The following is a 21,089-nucleotide window of genomic DNA, read 5'->3' on the forward strand; positions in this document are numbered from 1 at the left end:
AAAACCAAGTCCCTTGAGATACAATACAAAAAAGAAAAATATCTATCAGATTCACAGATCTGCTCTTATGGTTCCTAGAGAGCCGCATGTTTTAGAGCAGAAGTTCCCAGTGTTTTTGGTTGCATGGACCTCTCATAATTACCCTCCAAAAGATAAAGGATGCCCCCTCCTTGCCACACAGCACAAAGCATGTCCCCACTAGCATGCTTTATATTTAATAGGCTTTATTTATTGCCTATTTGAAGAAATTTACACAGGTGGTATATAGCGGTGGTCCCCAACCCTGTCCATGAGGACCACCAGGCCATTCAGGTTTTCAGGCTAGTCCTAATGAATATGCATGAGAGAGATTTGCATATAATGGAAGTGACAGGCATGCAAATATGCTATCCAGAAAACCCGATTGGCCTGGTGGTCCTCCAGGACAGGGTTGGGGACCACTGGTATATAGTAAGAATAAGTCAAACATAGGCAGTAGACAATTACAGCAGTAAAAATATTCAAAGAAATATGCTATATTAATGTCAACACAATATGCGATAAAACATTTTAATAGACAACATAGGGTGTAAGCATAGATGGAACATATAGTTAGACTAGAGTAACAGAAGTTAGAAAATAAGGGGACTAATTTTAAATTTTGAAGAAAGTTGCACATAAAGTCAGGGCCAGCCCAAGGTATTTGATGCCCTAGGTCAGGGGTGTCAGTCCCTCCTGGAGGGCCGCAATCCAGTTGAGTTTTCAGGATATCTCCAATGAGTATGCATGAGATCTATTTGCATACACTGCTTTCATTGTATGCTAATAGATCTCATGCATATTCATTGGGGAAATCCTGAAACCCCGACTGGATTGCGGCCTTCCAGGAGGGACTTTGACACCCCTGCCCTAGGTGAAACGTCAGCCATGTGCCTCCACCACCACCCTCGATGACTCAAAGCCTCATCCACCTTAGTCCAGCAATATACTCCCCCCCCCCCCCCCGAGATAGCCAGGTACGTGCTCTCTCTCTGTGCTCCCTAACCACCACCCTCCTTCCCACAGATCCAGCATCTCCCTTTCTTCTCCCTAATCCCCCTCTCTGGTTCCAGCATTTCCTTTATTCTATCCCTAATATCCTTCCTACCCTAACCCTGTGTCCAACATCTCCCCTCTTCTCAGCTAATTTTGAGAGATTCTTCTAAATGCCTTTGGAGCAGCCAGGAGAAGTAGGGTAACATCAACAAGGGAAGGAGATATGATATTTCATTCTGCTGTTGTGTCATTGACTCCCAAATGTTACCAATCTAGGCAGACACCTAGTCCGCCTAGTGGCAAGGCTGCTCCTGCTTCCTGCCCCTTTCTTTCATCACCGCTCTCTCATCCTTCCTCTCTCTTCCTCATGCACAGCCACCTTTGATCCCACTCCAACAGCTGCTGTTTTTTCTATCCCCCTCCCTTCCCCACACCCACTTCCCAGCTACTGATGCTGCTACTGCCATCTCCACAGCCACTTCTGATCCTGCCTCTATAACAGTGGTTCCCAAACCTGTCCTGGGGGACCCCCAGCCAGTCAGGTTTTCAAGATATCTCTAATGAATATGCATGAGAGAGATTTGCATATAATGGAAGTGACAGGTATGCAAATCTCTCTCATGCATATTCATTAGGGATATCTTGAAAACCTGACTGGCTGGGGGTCCCCCAGGACAGGTTTGGGAACCACTGCTCTATAGTAACTTCTGTATTTTGCTCACATGGATTACAGCAGCATGAAAAGACTTGTGTGTCCTGCTGTGACACTTTTTAATGGTCTCATGGACTCCCAGGGATCTGAGGTTTGGTTATTGAGTCATGCAAGTATATTTGTATGTGTGTATAGGTTTTTGTGGATTTTTTTGTTTGTTTGTTTTAGTCGTAACTATATACACTGTTTCCTTACCCGTTTTATATTACCGAAGTGCATTAACTAGATTCTTGGTTGTAAGGTTCTACAGGCACTGCAGGGCCCAGACTCTTCACCATCCACCTGATTGATGCAAATACAGACAACCTACCAAAAGCCCACACCTGGTGAGATGCAGTTCTTTCTGTTTTTTGGAAATGTTTCTTTTTTTCCCTTCTATATACCATAGTTTTATTTGGTAATGACACTTTTTATTGTAAAGCAGAGAGAATACTCTGAAAATGTCCAATATTTTACTGCTCTATTGCTGTACAGTACAATTTATTTTATCTTATTTCTTCCATTTGTGTATCGCACATACCTGTATAGGCTCTAGGCGACATTACAGAGGAAGGGGTTAGAAGAGGGTAGGGAGGACTTTGGAGGGCAGGAAGGAGTGGAGAGGAGAGAAGCATGTAGAATATTTCATAGATAGGAGCACCATCTATGTAAATGAAATAAAGGAATATATAAAAAGGAATAGAAGGGAGGAACTGTTAAGAAATAGAATTCAGTTAATAAAATAAAAAGAATAGGGGTATAAACAATGGAATAAAATTTAAAATAATTCATAAACTGGAAGAAAAAAATTGAAAACCAAAATCAAATCAGTCTGGCAGAAGTCCAATTTCCTGAAGCAGCTCTGTTGCCTCAACATATTCTAAATAATACCAACGGCAAAAGTCCAGACGGGCCAGATATCAGCTCAGGCACAATGTATGATCTAATGCAGTGGTCCCCAACCCTGTCCATGAGGACCACCAGGCCAGTCGGGTTTTCAGGCTAGCCCTAATGAATATGCATATGAGAGATTTGCGTATAATGGAAGTGAAGGGCATGCAAATCTGCTCCATGCATATTCATTAGGACTAGCCTGAAAACCCGATTGGCCTGGTGGGCCTCCAGGACAGGGTTGGGAACCACTGATCTAATCCATTTAATATTCACAAAAAGAGGAACTCTAAAATTGTCACTTCTGGAAGTAAATATCTGATTTACATTTCCAAGAGTGCGTAAGAGAAGGGATTCCATTAGCCAGTATCACGGCAGAGATTTGAAGTTGTTAAGCCACCCATTATCAAATATATATATTACCAATAAAACTACTGTCAAGTGATTATTTTGTGTTCAGATGAATATAGTTTGTGAGCTGTTCAATAACATAATGTTTATATTACTGTTAAACACTTTGCATATATGTCCTAAAAAGAATTAGATGTAGCCCTTTATGGAGCACAACTTTGGTACCATGGTATTCATTCTTTCTTTCTTCAGCTTTAACCGGATTGACATTCCGCCTTATGAGTCTTATGAAAAGCTTTATGAGAAGCTGTTGACAGCTGTAGAAGAGACATGTGGATTTGCCGTGGAGTGAAGAGAAAACCAAAGGAAACCAAGCCTAGCTCTTAAAGGACCAGATCACAAGCTGGAAGGGACTTGTCTGTGGTATGAGAACACGAGGATCTGGGGGGATGGGAAGGCTGACTGCTATCCTGAGATCCGTTCCCTTTTTTCCATACACAAAGATGTGCATCTAAGCCTGCCTTCCAATAGAATAGGAGCACTATTTGGATTGGATTCTGACAGGTTCTGCTGGGATGGCAGCCCATGCTTTGGGAGCTTCATCGGTGAAATATGGAACTATGCAGTCAGTAAAACTGAGCCTGGTTTGTCCTTGTGACTGCCAAATCCTGACAGTAGCTTTACAGCCCCAGGAGAAGAGAAGTCTGATGTTCTGGGACAGCTTAAAATTACAGCATTAAAAATCCATTTATTTGCTATATGATTGTCTGTTAGAATGCAAACTGCAGGTGCATAGTTTATTGAATGTTGGCATGCAGGCATAGAATGAAAATCTACTTTAGCAGGAAGTTATCAGTAAAACTTTTTTATTTTTAGAGCAATGGAAAGCGATAGCTTTGAATGGGAAGTGTGTGAAAAATCTGTTTTGAATGTCTAGGTTTGAAAACTTAAATATTCTGCACATTGGGAATGGTCTTAGAAAGTTCTCACTGCAGTCAGAATAGATTTAAGTAAGGGGTTAATGAAAGTTTGAAAACATGATGGTGTGTCTTACAAGCAAGCAGTTAAGAGAAAAAAAAGAAAAAACTTAAGACATAGCAAAAAGGAATAAATTGATAAGCTGTGATTTCTGTACCACTGTTTTAGCTGAAAGCTAAGTAATTTGACTTGAAGCTGTAGGAGATTTTACTAAGAAATTAATAATAATTTAAACACATTTTGACCTTCCCACTAATTTGATCCTGTTTAAAAAAAATCAGGGAAGAAGACAGGTTAGAAGATCATACAAGTCTGTCTAATGTGCAAATACTGAAAAGAGCGATGGGTTTAGTCTGCATCGATGTCTTTGGCTGTTTCTGGAGCATCTGCAGGAAGTGGAAGGGAAACTGACAAGTTTTTCATTAACATGACTGGCCCAGTTTTTGCTTCACACAAAGGATGGAGCAGTATTTTAACAAAATGACATGAATTAGGAGACAGCCAGCTGTTGTACAATGTGTGTCAAAGTATTGCCAATGTTGCTTTGCTTGAATGCATTTTGTGTGTCAGTAAATTTACATGTCAAATATAGACTAGCAGGGGGGCAATAGGAGAGAATATGGACCCCAAGAGAGGGAATACTAACTTCTGTGAGTTTGTGTTACCCAAGGGCAGCATTCGTTTTAGAGGGTATTGTTATCTCAGTGAGGAGAATAGTATTTTTCAGATCTGGAAGAAAGGTGGCAATCTATATTTGTCTTATAATTTTAAAGAAAGCTCAAGAATGATGTCCTATCACTTATTGCCTGGTACATAAACTGTTGACTGGTCAATAGTCCATTTTTTTCTGTTATGTGATCTTGCTTTCATTCATGGGAAGTGCTGTTAATGTCTGGTATTTTAGATATATACTTAACATCTACATGTCAAGGTTATATTAGTTACTTGTGCACTAGTTTTCTTTCAACCATTTGTAAGGAATTGTCGTTTTTTTTCTTGCAGTGGGTAGATTCTAACTTAATTCCTGTTATAAAAAGTATTGATAGGGACACCTTTGGAAAGTAATGTGATCCTTCCTATGGAAGTAATTCCTGTTGTAAGAGCATTGCCTAGAATTCAAGAACGTTTTTTGGTCTCAGTGGCATCTTGTTAGGAAGAATTCATTGTAATCCTTTTTAAACAAAAGTAAGCATTACCTTCTTTAAAATATTGGAATATCTGATTTTCTGTCTCTTAGTCTGTTGAACATATGAGATTATTGCATATGAAGGGATTCATATTGAATTCACAATTATTTAAACAGAAATCAGTAGGCCCAAATGCAAGTTATATTTTAAAATATAAATAATTTCTCCAAATACAGATTGTCCGTAGTGAGATTAAATGGGCTATGAAAATTAGCATTCTGGGTCAGAGGATAATCATCACATATTTTCTGGTGGCGAGTTTGCACCTGCAGACTCTGTGGGTCCATCTATCTCTGTAGGTCCAGGCAGGTCTGACATTTTCAAAGGCCTGCATGCCTGAAGAATTACCTTTATGAAAACTTTTATGCAGCCTGGGTGGAAATAAGTCTCTGTATTCTGGTTTCCAATAAGTCTTACTAATCAAATTCTGCATGCACTATGGTTTTTGGATTTTGACTTTAGCCATGCAATATTCATTTGGATAAAACTTTGTGCTCTTATGTTTTTTATGGAGGTATTTTCTGTTTGAACCATAGGATTCTAAAAACAGGACCCCTGGAATAATTTTAAGCCTGCTAGGTTTGTATCCCTAAAACTGAAATTTGGAAAATGCAAGCTTACAAAATGTTTAGGAACCTGCCTATTATTTTGAGATGTATTGCCTGCTTCTCACTAACGGAAGAAAAAATTGATTGCTTTTAGATTTGTGTGCTGAAGCCTTATTTTTTTATGAAATACATTTTATACAACGTTGTTCCTTCATAGTTTCTAACTTGTTTGGCAATAGTCTCATGATTGGTTCTGCAGAATGTTGAACATGAAGAGGAATTTGAAAAACTGCTGGGTGCTATAGGATCCTACGCAAGTAATAAATCGTCCTGTTAGAGGGTTAATGTCTAATATTTAATGTGTTCTGATGTTCATTGTGTGCTACAGGGCCTATTGGAACCTGCACTAATTGTTAGTAGATTTGAGCAGCCACCAGGCTACCTTTAAAAGAGGTCCCGAGATGTATTGAAGTCATAGTGTTTGAGAGGCAGAAAGAAAGACATTGTGCACAGACATGACAGTTGTTAGCCTGAAAAGCAGTGCGCAGTAGGATTCCCCAACACCCTCCTAAGGAAAGCTATATTTGTTACTTATGACTTTCAGGCATGATCCATAAAAGTAGCCATGTGTAGCACTAAAGAAGTAGCCTATGCATTTTAAAAAATTTGTTATTGATGTCTTTTCCCCCTAAAATATTCAAAGGAACAGGATGGGCCACTAGGATCATAGCTCCACCAATAGTTTTTGCCCCTTAGTGCATCAGGTGTTAAGTAACATGACATAGAAACATAGAAGATGACGGCAGAAAAGGGCTACAGCCCATCAAGTCTGCCCACTCTGCTTACCCACCCCCTGTCTATGCCCTAATGACCCAATTTCCTTATCTTGACCCTCGTAGGGATCTCACATGGGTATCCCATTTATTCTTAAAGTCTGGCACGCTGTCTGAGGACATGAGCAGAGTTTGTTTTGACATCCCTCCCCCCCCCTCCTGGCAATCCAAACTTATAGCTAAACTAAAGAGGTCTTTTGCTGTCCCTGCCTAAATCCATCTGGCAATGTTACTGCTTCTGAAGGCTTCTGACTTTGACAGCAATAAGATGGATTGTAACAGTATGAGGGCAGGTCTGATCCAGAAGTAGAAACTCTGTTGTGCCTTGTTTGCAAATGACTTTGGGCCCTCTAGTGACCCAAAGTTTTTTCACTTCTAGATCAGACCTTCCCTCATACTGTTACAAACTGTCTTATTGCACAGAGGCTAGAAATGATGGGAATTCAGAAATGCTTGGCATATTTTCATTAGTGGACTTTTTCCAACAGGGAAATTGATTTCGTTGATCTTGGGCTCAATTTATTCCAAAAGGCTTTTAAACGTTGAATGTTGGTTGAAGCAATTCAGAATGGCCTGCATTTAAAGTATCTTTTTTTGCATTACTGCATCGAAACACTCACTCTTGCTGTGCTGCCACAGATCTACTTGAATGAATGAAGTCACTCAAATGCAGCTAACTTTCTTGTGTAGCAACAGGGATCTACAGTATTTGACACTAATCTTTTCTGTAAATTTGTTGGTTGTTGAATTGTCAGAATAAATGTCTTCTCCACTCCCCCTCCCAAATTAGAGCATAGTGCGTACATGCTTAGGGATGGTAAATATAAAGCCACTCCTTTTCAGTCAAGAAGAAATTACAGATAACTTATACACCTTTAACATCATGTTTGGAAGAGATTTTGTTTGAAGTGAAAGATATTCAAGAAGAGAAAAGCTCAGTCTGCATGCGCTTGTCCCTCGCCTTAGACAAAGACGAGTGCTGGTGAGCAGATCCTTTTCCCCTTTAGATTGCCATCTAAGTTTGGCAAAGCAAGTTTTAAAAACAGACAATTAAGAAAGTCCCATCAGCAGCCAGTTTTCTGAAAGGAAATCCCCCATCAGCACAGGAGGGAATAGAGACACATTAATCTCACAGAAACATACATTTGTTGTATGGAGTTATTTTTAGACTTGTTTATATTTTATCCCTTGACCACTTTATATTTGTTTTCCTTATTTATTTTGTAATGTTTTGTGTTATTGCTGCTATTCTTAATAATCTATCCACTGTCTTATTGCTGATTTTTATTAATTTGTAAAAGTTGTACACTAATGTTTTTTAATGTCAAAATCAAAGTATTTAAAGAATACGGCTTCTATTTAATGTGGTTATGGAACCAGCTAGAATAAAGTGTGATTGTATAGAAGGCTGGACCCAGGAGGTCATGTTCATTTTTGTTACATATGCAATAAACTCACTTTACAAGTTTTTGTGCCCGTCTATCAATTTGTTGCTGAAGATCCAATATGACTGAGAATTTGATACTATGCCTAGTTGTTGGGGCAAAAGCTCATTCCCATTCATTTGAGCAGTGCCCAATGTAAAGTATTCTAAAGTTTTTTTTCTGAGCCTCTGATCTTTATGGCAAAACACAAATACACAGGGAATATATGTTTGTTTTATATATAATTTTGCAACTTTTATTTTTATAATTGGCTGTGTGAACACCTCTTTGAATAGCTTTGTTTAGTAATGAAGCTAAAGACACTGAGGGGGATTTTTTTTGTGTTGCATTAAGCAACTAGTGATTACCCTTGGAAATTACCATCTTGACTTGCACCTTAAAAGATAGCATCGAATCCAATATAACTCCAAGATATTTACACTGACTTGACACTGGAATAACAATATTATCCAGCTATGTCTGACATTTTAAAGTTCCTCCTGATAAATCATGTCAAATGGAAACCAGTTATCTGTCTCACCACTGTCTTTTAAATTTCTTCTTAAAACTACCCAAAACATTCATCTTAAAAACTCAAGAGAACACACATACGAAAAGACTCAGTAAGATACCAACAAATGGAATTCTGACAATTACGGGTTAGTTAGAACCTATAAATACTGATGTAGATGAGACTGTACTCTCATGGCACAACCTAACATCTGTTCAGGTCAAGATTGCTCCAGTTAAGGTAGCTAAGTTGAAGCAGAAAAACAACAGGTACATTAGATAGTGTGAACCTACCAGGACAAATAGGGGAAAAATGCTTTTGTACCTGAATGTAAACCACTTGGCTATAAGTGGTATATAAATACTATAAATAACCCACGATTCACTGAACTATTACTGGAGTTATGAACCAAAGTTTAACCCTTTCAGGACCAAGGGACATATTTGTCCCATAACTTTAAAATCCTATAAATTTTGATTGGGATAGTCTACAGTTCTAAATTTGATATGTACGGATTCCATATGATACTGCCTTTATGTAAACAAACTGGTTCCGACATTCATTCATTAGCGTCGTTGCCAGATTGACGAGAAGATTCACTTGCCACACTGTCCATAAGCCAGAAGTTTGATTTTTTTAAAAAAAAATAATGATATTTCACAAAAAAAATCAATTTTTTGGCATCTGCAAGCCCTTTTTACCATAAAAATGTCGTCAAAACCACAAAAATTGGCCTATGATCCTTATGGTCCTGAAAGGGTTAAGGAGGTTGGCGAGAGCTTGGAGGAAGCATCAGAACCAGGACTGCTATATAAGATGGAGGAGAGAGGTATAGCAGTACAAAGGAGCGATAACTAAGGCTAAAAATCAATATTATGAAAACCTAATCAATCAAGAAATTCTTCATGGATTCTCTTCAAGATTTTCAATTTATTAATATCTACATACTAAAGAGGTAATTGTCAACTCTACCATGTAGCAACCGGATGCTCTGTCCAACTAATGACCCCTTTTAGGATACCATAAAATATATGAAGATCATAGAAGGCCTGAGTAATGTGGACACAGAAAAATTTTCTCAAGCTTGACAAAGGTGCTCCGATTTGGTAGCTATAACTCACTGCCACATATAGAACTAGTGCTGATAATAGGAGAATAACTTAAAATTGAGAGAACATTGAAAGTTTTAGGCATTATAGACTCTGATCTTAGCTTTCATGACCAGATTAATTCCTTTGTGAATAAATTTTTCTTCAGATTAAGACAAGAATGATCAGTTTTAAGTCAGGCTAGTTTCAAAACAGTTGCACAAGTAGTTGTACTTTCTTACATAGATTACTGCAATTCACCATAACAGAAAGAGAGTACAAGAGATTACAACTACTGCAAAAATGCAGCAGCCAGGCTGATCTTTTGATTAAACCAATTTGAGAGAGTTAGTCCACTGCTGAGGGAGTTACATTGGCTGCCCATTAAAAAAGTTCAATTTAAGGTTGCTTGTATGGTCCATAAAGCAATATATGGAGAAAACTCCAATGGACTAGTCTCTAAGATCACAATTACGAGTTCCTTTTATAGCTCAAGATCGACACAATGTTTTAAGTTGACTTTTCCTTCTCTACATGTTCATCAGAAAATGTTACATGAATCTACTTTCATATTTCAAGGTCCTAAAGTTTGGAATAATCTGCTACTGTATTTACGTCAATAGGACTTGCATTACCAATTCAGGAAAATGTTAGACATACCTCTTCTCTCTCTAATCCTATCAACTGTTGACCATATTTAAGAATCTTATTGTGAATCACATTAAATCCTTGTTAAAATTTGCAGGATATAAGAAACTGTATGGTATGGTTAAAAAGCCTTGTTCCTGTGGTAAAAAATAAAAATAAAAAATTGCGCCCAGGTCAGACTCTGCATCTCCTCCCCAGCTTCTCTCATGCTTATATTGCCTTCAGGAGCCAGCCAAGCCATGATGAAGAATCTTCAGAGGCCACTGAGGCCTTCATTCTGCGTTCCCTCCTTGATGTAACTGCCAGTTTCACGAAATCAGAAGTTACATCAAAGAGGGACTCAGCCACAACAGGGAAAAAAATGTAATGGCTAGAGTTAAGATTAATGTTCTCTAGATTTTGAAAGGAGACAGGTTGTGCCTCTCACCAAGAATTGTCACTGACCTGGTTGGGCTGAATGGGAGCAGAGAATGACGTGGGGACAAGTTTTTCCCCGTTCCCATGGGAATTCATTTTTCTGTCCCCTTGAGTATTTTTCCTGTCTCTGCCCCATTCCTGCAAGCTCTGTCCTCATCTGCACAAGCCTCAAACACTTACAGGAATGGGACAGCAACAAAATGGGACGGGATGGGGAAATTAAGTTCCTGTGGGGATGGGGAAAATTTGTCCCTGTGTCATTCTCTAAGTGGCAGTTAAAAAACCTAGCCCCCCAAATGAGGACGGACACTCCAAAATAGTGTCCTTGGAACCCTTGACAAAGCCATTTCATGGCGAAACGGGTCCTGTCGGGGCAGGCTAGTGACTGCACATTAAAGATAAGTAAAATTGCTTAATGTTACAAATTCTTTGAAAAATTGTAGTATATAATTTATTGATTACAATAAGATTTAAGTAAAACACTGGAGAGGAAGTGGAGACAAGGGTCAATGATTGAGACTCTAACCCATCTAGTCTTGATACCACACATTTGTGTTAAATCAAGCAGGTTTCTGAAACCTGTTATCCTCCTTTCCTATATTTGACACTCCAAAGTGGGATAATTTGTATTTGTGGATTGTTTCCAGTTGATCCTACTTTACCATCTTCCTTATTTGGGTAAGAGCGAACAAGAAAAGGACCTGGGTGTACTGATAGATAGGACCCTGAAGCCGTCGGCACAATGCGCGGCAGCGGCAAAGAAAGCAAACAGAATGTTAGGCATGATAAAGAAAGGAATCACGAGTAGATCGGAGAAAGTCATAATACCGCTTTATAGAGCAATGGTCAGACCACACTTGGAATACTGTGTCCAACATTGGTCTCCCAACCTAAAGAAGGATATAAAACTGTTAGAGAGGGTGCAGAGACGAGCAACGAAGTTAATAAGAGGTATGGAGAACTTGGAATATGAGGAACGACTCAAGAAACTAGGACTGTTCTCCCTTGAGAAGAGAAGGCTGCGAGGGGACATGATCGAGACGTTCAAAATGCTGAAAGGCATCGATAAAATAGAGCAGGAAAATAAATTATTTACATTGTCCAACACGACACGGACAAGAGGACATGGTTTGAAGCTAAGGGGGGACAAGTCCAGGACAAATGTCAGGAAGTTCTGTTTTACGCAGCGAGTGGTAGACGCCTGGAATGCTCTCCCAAAGGAGGTTATCAAGGAATCCACTGTGCTGGGATTCAAAGGCAAATTAGATGCACATCTCCTTATGAGAGGCATAGAGGGATATGGGTGACTAAAACTACATCAGGTGTATACCTGACTGGGCCTCCGCGTGTGCGGATCGCCGGACTTGATGGACCATGGGTCTGATCCGGAGATGGCAGTTCTTATGTTCTTATGTTCTTATGTTCTTAGAGTTCTTTTCCTGTCCCTGCCTCATTCCTACAAGCTCTGTCCTCATCTGCACAAGCCTCAAACCCTTTCAAATCCTAAGTAGCAACGTTCTAGAGCTCAGACTGTGATGTCATAATGCCTCATTCCACCAATGCCTAAGCTCCGTCCTCATCTGCACAAGCCTCAAACCCTTTAAAATCATAAGTAGCAACATTCTAGAGCTCAGATTGTGATGTCATAATGCCTCATTCCACCAATGCCTAAGCTCCGTCCTCATCTGCACAAGCCTCAAACACTTTCAAATCCTAAGTAGCAACATTCTAGAGCTCAGATTGTGATGTCATAATGCCTCATTCCACCAATGCCTAAGCTCCGTCCTCATTTGCAAAAGCCTCAAACACTGTAAAATCCTAAGTAGCAACATTCTAGAGCTCAGATAGTGTTGTCATAATGCCTCATTCCACCATTGCCTAAGCTCCGTCCTCATATGACCAAGCCTCAACCACGTTAAAATCATAAGTAGCAACATTCTAGAGCTCAGATTGTGATGTCATAATGCCTCATTCCACCAATGCCTAAGCTCCGTCCTCATTTGCAAAAGCCTCAAACACTGTAAAATCCTAAGTAGCAACATTCTAGAGCTCAGATAGTGTTGTCATAATGCCTCATTCCACCATTGCCTAAGCTCCGTCCTCATATGACCAAGCCTCAACCACGTTAAAATCATAAGTAGCAACATGCTAGAGCTCAGATTGTGATGTCATAATGCCTCATTACACCAATGCCAATGCTCCGTCCTCATCTGATCTAAAATTTCTAGACTGCCTATCCCTAAGCGGTTAACAATGGTTCAAGACAAAATACATAAAAATATTTTCAGTTACAGCACAATCACATATTAGAATAACCCCTCAAAAACTAGAGAAGCAATATATTAGCAATCTACACTAAATTAAATCATCATGATCACAAGTCGAGATATCCTGACTTACTTTACAACACAGATTCAGAAAAAGGCTCAACATATAATTTGTTTTTTAACATTTTCCGGAACTTTAACCAGTCAGAACAGGTCCTCAGGATGCCTGGAAGGTGGTTCCACAGTTTTATTCCCGCCAAGGACATCATTGCTGTTCTAAATTTATTTGGTTGAAAGTAATCGGTGGTCTAGGTCGGAAAAGATATGTCATATGCGTCCTTAAATAAAAAAAGTTTTAAGTTAATTTTAAATTTATCAATGTTTTCCTCCTCTCTTAGATAAGAGTGGTAAAGAGTTCCAATGTACGGGTGCAGTTACTGAGAAAATATGTTTACGAGTGGTGTCGTAAAAAAAGGTGTCTTGTAGAAGGAATTGATTACTGATGGTTCTGCTGGAATGGAGCTGCATCGAGATTTAAAAAAACTAACAAACTTGTTTTCGTGAAGGTGGATTCTTGTTGATCAAATGAAACCCAGAATTACAGCAAGATAATGAAAACGCTGAATATAAAGGTCAATAATTTGATGATGTATGTGGCCTACCCATTAACCAGCAAGCAACCGTCAGGTATCATGGTTCAAAACTAGGTGATGAGTTTTAAGCCAGGAAGCAGCTGAGATCAATATCATCAGAACCTATTGGATGTAGCAATGAAAAAAAATGTCATCAGCAAAGATATGAAATTGCATTGATCTGGAATGACAGCGGCAAGATGGCTCAGAAAGATTTTAAACAACGCAGAGGGCAGAATGGAATCTTGAGGGGGCTTCATGAAGAAGCGACACGTGTCCCGATACAGGACCTAACATGCCGAGAAGCGTGAGCTAAATACCAAGCCGCCCATAGGAATAGAATAGGCAGTTGGACACGTAGCTCATGCTGCTTGGCACCGTGGCTTGATGGAAACCAAAAGAAAGGAGAAGAGCCGGTTCAGAGCTAGGCCGTCAATCCAGGCTCATCTAGCCTAGATAAAAGGGCATGATCTATTCAATCAAAGGCTTTTCATGGGTCACCAGTTGCTGCTATGTGCCTTCCCAGACCATACAGCGTGAATGCCATATTAGTTCACTTTAAAGATAAAAAAACAAATCAAAGAAAGAAGACAAAAAAGGTTTGTGTACACAGAATATAGAGGAAGAATATTTCTGTATGCTGAATCTCGGATTGCCAACTGGATCCAGATTTGTCTGACAGGGTTAATCCAATCCTGGGTTTGGAAGGGACATGTAGTTCAGATTAGAGAATGACACGGGGACAAATTTGTTCCCGTCCCTGTGAGTTTCGTTGTTCCTGCCCCTGCCCCATTCCTGTAAGCTCTGCCTTAACCACACAGGTCTCAAACACTTAAGATTTTACGAACACTTATGATTTTAAAGTGTTTGAGGCTTATGCAGATGAGGACGGGGCTTGCAGGAATGGGACAGGGACAGGAAAAGAACTCGCGGGAAAAGAGAAAATGAGTTCCCACTGGGATGGGGAAAAATTTGTCCCCGTGTCATTCTCTAGTTCAGATTTCCCCATTACATTCCCTATGAAAAGCAAGACAAGTCCCAGTTTGCAGGGGGGTGGGGGGCTAAAACCCGGACTGGATTAACCCTGTTGGGCAAATCTGGATCCAATTGGCAATCTTATGGGTCTCCCATCTTGACAACCTGTGGAGTCAGGGGGTCACCAGACAGATTTGGGAAGCCCCGCCTCATTGGTTTTGTTTTCCTGCTTACTTTGCGTGCAAATAATAAGGAAGTCATATTGGCATTGGAGGGAGGGACAGAGACCAAATCAGCAATAGCACCTTCAATGTCTTCCCATGCCCACTCTAAACTAGCCTATGCCTGCCTTTTAAATATCTATTACACTGACAAATATTGGAGTCTGTGCTCTCCTTCCTTCTGTCCATCTTACTTTTGACAGTCTGTTAAACTGGTGAACCAAAACTACTGGAACCAAATGCTCCAGTACAATAATAATAATAACTTTATTCTTTTACTAGTCTTTAAGCCCGTTAAATTAACGGGTGCTAGAATAGATGTCTGTCTTTCTGTCTCTCTAATTGGCCGCTGTCTGCCTTTCTTTCTGTGTCTCTCCTTGACCACTGTCTGTGTGTCTGTCTGTCTCTCTCTCTCCTTGGCTGCTGACTGTGTGTCTTTCTGTCTCTCTCTCTCTCCTTGGCCGCTGTCTGTCTGTCTGTTTCAAGGTTTATTCAATATTTGATTAATCGCCTATCGTAACTACTAAGCGATTTACATTTACAAAAAATACATAATAAAAATTAACAATAATATAATAAAATATTAAAATCAATTTAAAACAAACCAGACAAATCTGGACAGGAAACATTGGGAAAGAGGGGGAAGAAATACAATTTATAATAGGAAAGAAGGGGTAAATAAGGGTAAATACACAGAATGGATGGGAAAACAAAATAAATATATAGCTGACTGAAGTAAAAGGGAGTTGTACAGAATAAATAGCAATTCAATTAAGGATTAAAAGCGTCTATAAAAAGAAACCTCTTAAGTTGGCTTTTGAATTTGTCGAGGTTTTTCTCCTCCCTTAAATAAAGTGGGAGAGAGTTCCATGTTTGTGGTGCTGTAACTGAGAAAATATACTGTCTTCTGGTATTTATGATTTTGAGAGAGGGAACAACTAATAAAAGTTGCTGATTGGATCGTAAGGTTTTTTGAGAAGTGTATGGAATTAGAACTTTATAAATGAATGATGGAGTTTTGGATGATAAAGATTTAAAGGTGAGTAAAGATAACTTGTATAAAATTCGATGTCCCACTGGTAGCCAATGTGCTTTTTGTAATAATGGGGTTACATGGTCAAATTTTTTGGCCCCAGTAATTAATTTAATTGAAGTATTTTGTATGATCTGTAATCTTCTGACTTCTTTTTGGGCCATTCCTTTGAATAAAGCATTACAATAATCGATTTTTGCAATAATTAATGAATGAATTAATGTATTTAAAGATTTTGCACAGAGAAATTTTGAAATAGAACGGATTTGACGTAGTCTGTAAAAAGAGGCTTTGACCACATAACTGATGTGGTCATGATATGTTAAGTTTTCATCAAGGATGACGCCTAAGATCCGAATTTTATTAATTTGTTTGAGCGTTACTCCTTGGATTTTAATAGGAACAGATATTTTATGATTTTCTTTCCAAGGGAAGAGTAACGTGTTGGTTTTATTAATGTTTAGAGAGAGTCTATTGTTGTCCAACCATAAATGAATCTGTTCAAGTTTGTTATTGATATTAATGATATCAAATTGATTATTGGGGTCGATAGGATGTAAAAGTTGAACGTCGTCAGCATATGCGAATACTGTAAAACCGATAGATTGACAAAGAGTCAAAAGGGGTGAAAGAAAAATATTGAAGAGAAGAGGGGATAAAATAGAACCTTGGGGAATACCGTAAGTATTAGAAAAACTTGCAGAAACAGTATCGTTGAAGGAAACTATAGAAGTTCGATTGTCCAAGTATGACCTAAACCATTGAAGAACTTGTTCGGAGATACCAATAGATTCTAATCTATTTAATAATAGGTTATGATCGATTGTATCAAATGCTGCCGAAAGGTCTAATGAGATCAAAAGTACAGAAGAGTGGTGGTCCAAATGATAGAGTATTGAAGATGTCATACCTATCAGGGAATGTTCGGTGGAATGATTTTGCCTGAAACCAGTTTGATTGGGGTGTAAGATGTTTGTTTGCTCTATATAATTTGATATCTGAGTAAAAACAATTTTCTCTATTATTTTTGCGAGAAATGGAATATTAGCAATTGGTCTATAATTTGTTTTATCTTCGATGCTTAGTTTGTGATCCTTGATGATGGGATAGATAATAGATGTTTTCCAGGCCAATGGCATAGTGTTATGTTGTAGACTTTCCTTGATCATAAAAAGTATTAAAGGTCCGAAAAAATCGAAATGTTGTTTAAGAAAAAAAGGAGGAATAATTTCATTTTGCATACCTTTACTGTTGATTGTCCTGATTATTGATTTTAATTCTTCAAGGGAGGGGAGATGAAATTGTGTACATTTAGCAGATAATTCAGAGAGGGTAGCTATATCGTTTTGTTCAATGGTCTCTTTGTCATTAGTATCAAATTTTTCTCTAATTTTTATAATTTTTTCAATAAAATGAGTTGCAAGTTCTTGAGCTGTTGGTAACTGATGTACAGAGCATTTTGGTTTTTCACAAGATGAGGTAATTGTTTTTAATATTTTATATAGAGTGGAAACATTTTTTGTTTTTGAAATTTGGTTCGAATAGTATTTCTTTTTGGCTTGATTTATTTTTTCCTTATACATATTGGAGTGATTTTTAAATTTTTCTAAATTAGTTTGATTCTTGTTTTTCCTCCAACAGCGTTCAAGGGATCTCATTTGCTTTTTAATTAATGCGAGTTCTGCAGTAAACCAGGGATTAATACGTTTCCTTGCTGAAATAAATTTTGTTTGATAAGGAGCTACTTTATCAAGTAAAAGTTGGATGTTCTCGTTCCACAAAGATAGGTATTCATCTACAGTAAAAGAGTTGGAGTTTGAAGGTGTAAAATGAAAATTGTCAATTAGTTGGTTAGCTGATATTTTATTAAATTCCCTAAATTTTATGCTTTTCCCTACAATTTTGTTTTTAATAATAGAAGAACAATATTTTATTGGAATTAGAGAGTGATCTGACCATGGGACTGATATTAAAGAACTAATTGAAAAATTTTTTGTCTTTGTCACTGGTGCAATGGCCATGTCGATAGTATGACCTGCTTGATGAGTAGCATGAGAAAGGAGGGTGCAAAAATCAATTTGATTTAAAAGAGAAAGAATATCCTTTGTATAATTATTATTTACATCATCAAAATGTATATTAAAGTCCCCCAAAATTAGTGGGTTACTAGAGGATGAACCGAAGTCAAAAAGTAAAGATTCTAATAGTTGAAGAGTATTGTTATTAATAGGTGGTGGTACGTAAATTAATAGTATATCTAATTTAGGATTAGTTTTTATTGAAAATTGCAAAGATTCAATAATAGAATTAGCCGATTCGTGTATTTTTTGTAAAATTAATGAATCACGAAAGTACACTGCCAATCCGCCTCCACGTTTGAAGGATCGGTGATTGAAAAAGAATGAGAATCCCGAAGGACAGGCATAGGAGAGATAGGCCTCTTCTCCATCCATAAGCCAAGTTTCTACTATACATAATACGTCAAATGAATAATGAATAATGAGATCTTTAATTAGATGATATTTAGTCTTAAGGGATCTAACGTTAATTAAACCGAATGAAAGAACGGTGTTAGAATTAGAACAGTTAGAAAACTTGGCAGAAGATAAACAATGGTCAATTACAGAAATATTGAAACGGTCATTAATAGGCAGGTTATTAGTTTTATGAAGTGATTTATGTGGTCGATGACCACAGATAGTTGGAATATTTGTTGTATATGACCCCATTTGAAAAAAATGGTTAGGGTCATAGGTCAGGACTAATGAGATTTCTAAATGATTGTTTGGATATAATGCTACAGAAATATTTTGACAATGAATAGCCGAAAAAGGTCCAGGAAAACTGTGAAGACAGATAGTAATTAAAATTAAAAGACAATTAAAACATTTACTCACCCAGAAATGTTTACCCAAAGGTGGATTAATTTGTATGGAATGATGTGTAAAATTGCTTGGTACAGATCGCGCACAAAGGAGCGCAATAAGGAGCAGGACCTGCTCCTTAAGCGCGCTCCTTTGGCGCGCGCCTTCGCGGCGTGCGCCGCAAAGAGTCTGTTTAAATAATACATGTACCGGGCAATTGGGGGTGGAGTCCACAGCGTGCCGCCGCTGTGCGGCGGCAGAGAGATCACGGTAAGTCAGCTGGAACAAATTAAAAGTGAAGTAAAAATAAGACAACAGAAATATTAAACTGAAACCTTAAAATATAAAATAACAGCTTTAAAAAACAAGTACAGTTAGCTTTAGGTGCTGCTAGTGCTTCTGTCTTTTTTTGCTGTCTGTGTCTCTCTCCTTGTCCGCTGTCTGGGTTTTTTTTTCTTTCAATCTCTCTCCCTGGCCCCCTGTCCTGTGTGTGTCTTTCACTGCCACCTTTTCTGTCAGTCTGTCAATGTCCCGTCTGGCCCCCTGTCCTTCTGTGCATGTGTGTGGAGATGTCGAGGGAATATTGGGGATGTTAGGGGGATGTCAATTATCGTGCCTCTTCTCCCACCTACCTTTTATTTATTTTTTTTATCACGCACAGAATAACCGCTGCTGGGTAAAGTAAACCGCCACTCGCAGCAAATCAATTGTGCATGCGCGCACCGCATGCTTTACCAACTTCTCTGCTTTACAATACAATTTCTCTGCCGGCTACAGACGCATGGAACCACCACGACTGAAGTGCGCATGCACGCTAAGAGAATTATTATAGAGGATACTGCCATAACCAAAAGTTCTAGGCTCACCATGAGAACCAAACCCTCTCTTCCCTAGTGTCGCTAAGCAACATGGGGGACTCATCCTCTTTTGCTTCAGGTACAAACCTAGGGCTATTGCAATTTACCATACAGCGTGGGACACATTAAGGGGCTGTAGCACACCTGAGCAAATCTGCTGTAGAGAAACACCTACTTGTACCTGAAAATATATGAGCAACCACTAAAACAGAAGGAGACTTCCAATTCCTCTGCTCCCCCCCCCCCCCCCAAGCAGGAAGGATCTGACGACCTTCAGTGCTCTTGAGATCTGGCATGCCTTCTTCTAATTTGAGCAAGAGAACCATTTATTAAACAAAAGAAAGCTTGAATAATTTAATAATCTGCCAGATGTAGCTGGTAATTGAGGAACATTTTCATAGGCATTACAGAGACGAGTGAAGTACAAAGAGCAGAGGAAACACTTTTTCAATACGCAAAAGGTCCAGTTCAGGTTCCCAGGCTGCCACATTTTAGATTCCCCCTCTCCCACAAAGCACTGCTGGGCTGCACAGTGATCTTGTGGAGGAGTCTGATCTCAACTTCCTTTTCATGCCCAGAAAACGAAGAGTAGAAGCAGCTGGGGTTTTACATTAAAACATGATGTCAGATAAAGGCCAAATGGCCCATCCAGTCTGCCCATCTGCAGAAACCATTATCTCGTTCTCAGTGGCGTACCTAGGGGGGGGCGGGCCGCCCCGGGTACCAGCCCTAAGGGGGTGTTCCCGGCCTTGCCGTTCAGTCCCCCGCCACCCCCGAAGGACCGCTCGCCCCCCTGGCCTCCCCGCACCACCTATGAACAGCCGCAGCAGGATCGCGAAGTCAGCGTCAGCATCCCTGCGCTGCTTCCTACGACGCGATCCCGCCCCTCCTCTGACGTCAGAGGAGGGGCGGGACCGTGGCGCAGGAAGCAGCAGGGATCGCTGACGCTGACTTCGCGATCCTGCTGCGGCTGTTCATAGGTGGTGCGGGGAGGCCAGGGGGGCGAGCGGTCCTTCGGGGGTGGCGGGGGACTGAACGGCAAGGCCGGGAACACCCCCTTAGGGCTGGTACCCGACGCTGACTTCGCGATCCTGCTGCGGCTGTTCATAGGTGGTGCGGGGAGGCCAGGGGGGCGAGCGGTCCTTCGGGGTGGGTCGGGGCATCAGGCCTTCAGGGTGGGGCGGGCGGGCAGGCAAGCAGGCTTTCAAGGGGGAGGGGGTGACAGGCAGGCAGGCAGGCCTTCAAGGGGGGACAGGCCTTCGGGGGGGGGGTGCAGACATTCAAGGGGTGCAGGCCTTCAAGGGGGGCAGGCAGGCCTTCAGGGGGGTGCAGACCTTCGGGGGGGGGTGTAGGCCTTTGGGGGGGTGCAGACCTTCAAGGGGATGCAGGCCTTCAAGGGGGGAAAGGCAGGCAGGCCTTCAAGGGGGGGTGCAGGCCTTCAAGGGGGGGTGCAGGCCTTCAAGGGGGGGGCAGGCCTTCAAGGGGGGAAAGGCAGGCAGGCCTTCAAGGGGGGGGGCAGGCCTACAAGGGGGGGGGACAGGCCTACAAGGGGGGGTGCAGGCCTTCAAGGGGGGGTGCAGGCCTTCAAGGGGGGTGCAGGCCTTCAAGGGGGGAAAGGCAGGCAGGCCTTCAAGGGGGGGACAGGCCTACAAGGGGGGG

At 40.2% G+C, this 21,089-nt stretch overlaps 1 protein-coding gene across 2 annotated transcripts in view; it reads left to right on the forward strand.

Annotated features, from left to right (window-relative positions):
* The window catches only part of SMURF1 (SMAD specific E3 ubiquitin protein ligase 1), a 131,442-nt gene extending 123,481 nt beyond the window's left edge, over positions 1-7,961 (forward strand). The window contains exons 17-18 of one of the 2 annotated variants that reach the window (XM_033963567.1): positions 1,977-2,052; positions 3,200-7,961. In XM_033963567.1, coding sequence (XP_033819458.1) covers positions 1,977-2,052; positions 3,200-3,299 — 176 coding nt within the window. In that variant the 3' untranslated portion in view covers positions 3,300-7,961. Of the gene's footprint in view, positions 1-1,967; positions 2,053-3,199 lie in introns of both variants that reach the window. The other variant, XM_033963566.1, reaches the window with a different exon arrangement.
* The last annotated feature ends 13,128 nt before the right edge of the window (positions 7,962-21,089 follow it).

This window comes from Geotrypetes seraphini, chromosome 11, assembly GCF_902459505.1.
Source record: "Geotrypetes seraphini chromosome 11, aGeoSer1.1, whole genome shotgun sequence".
Taxonomy (NCBI): Eukaryota; Metazoa; Chordata; class Amphibia; order Gymnophiona; family Dermophiidae; genus Geotrypetes; species Geotrypetes seraphini.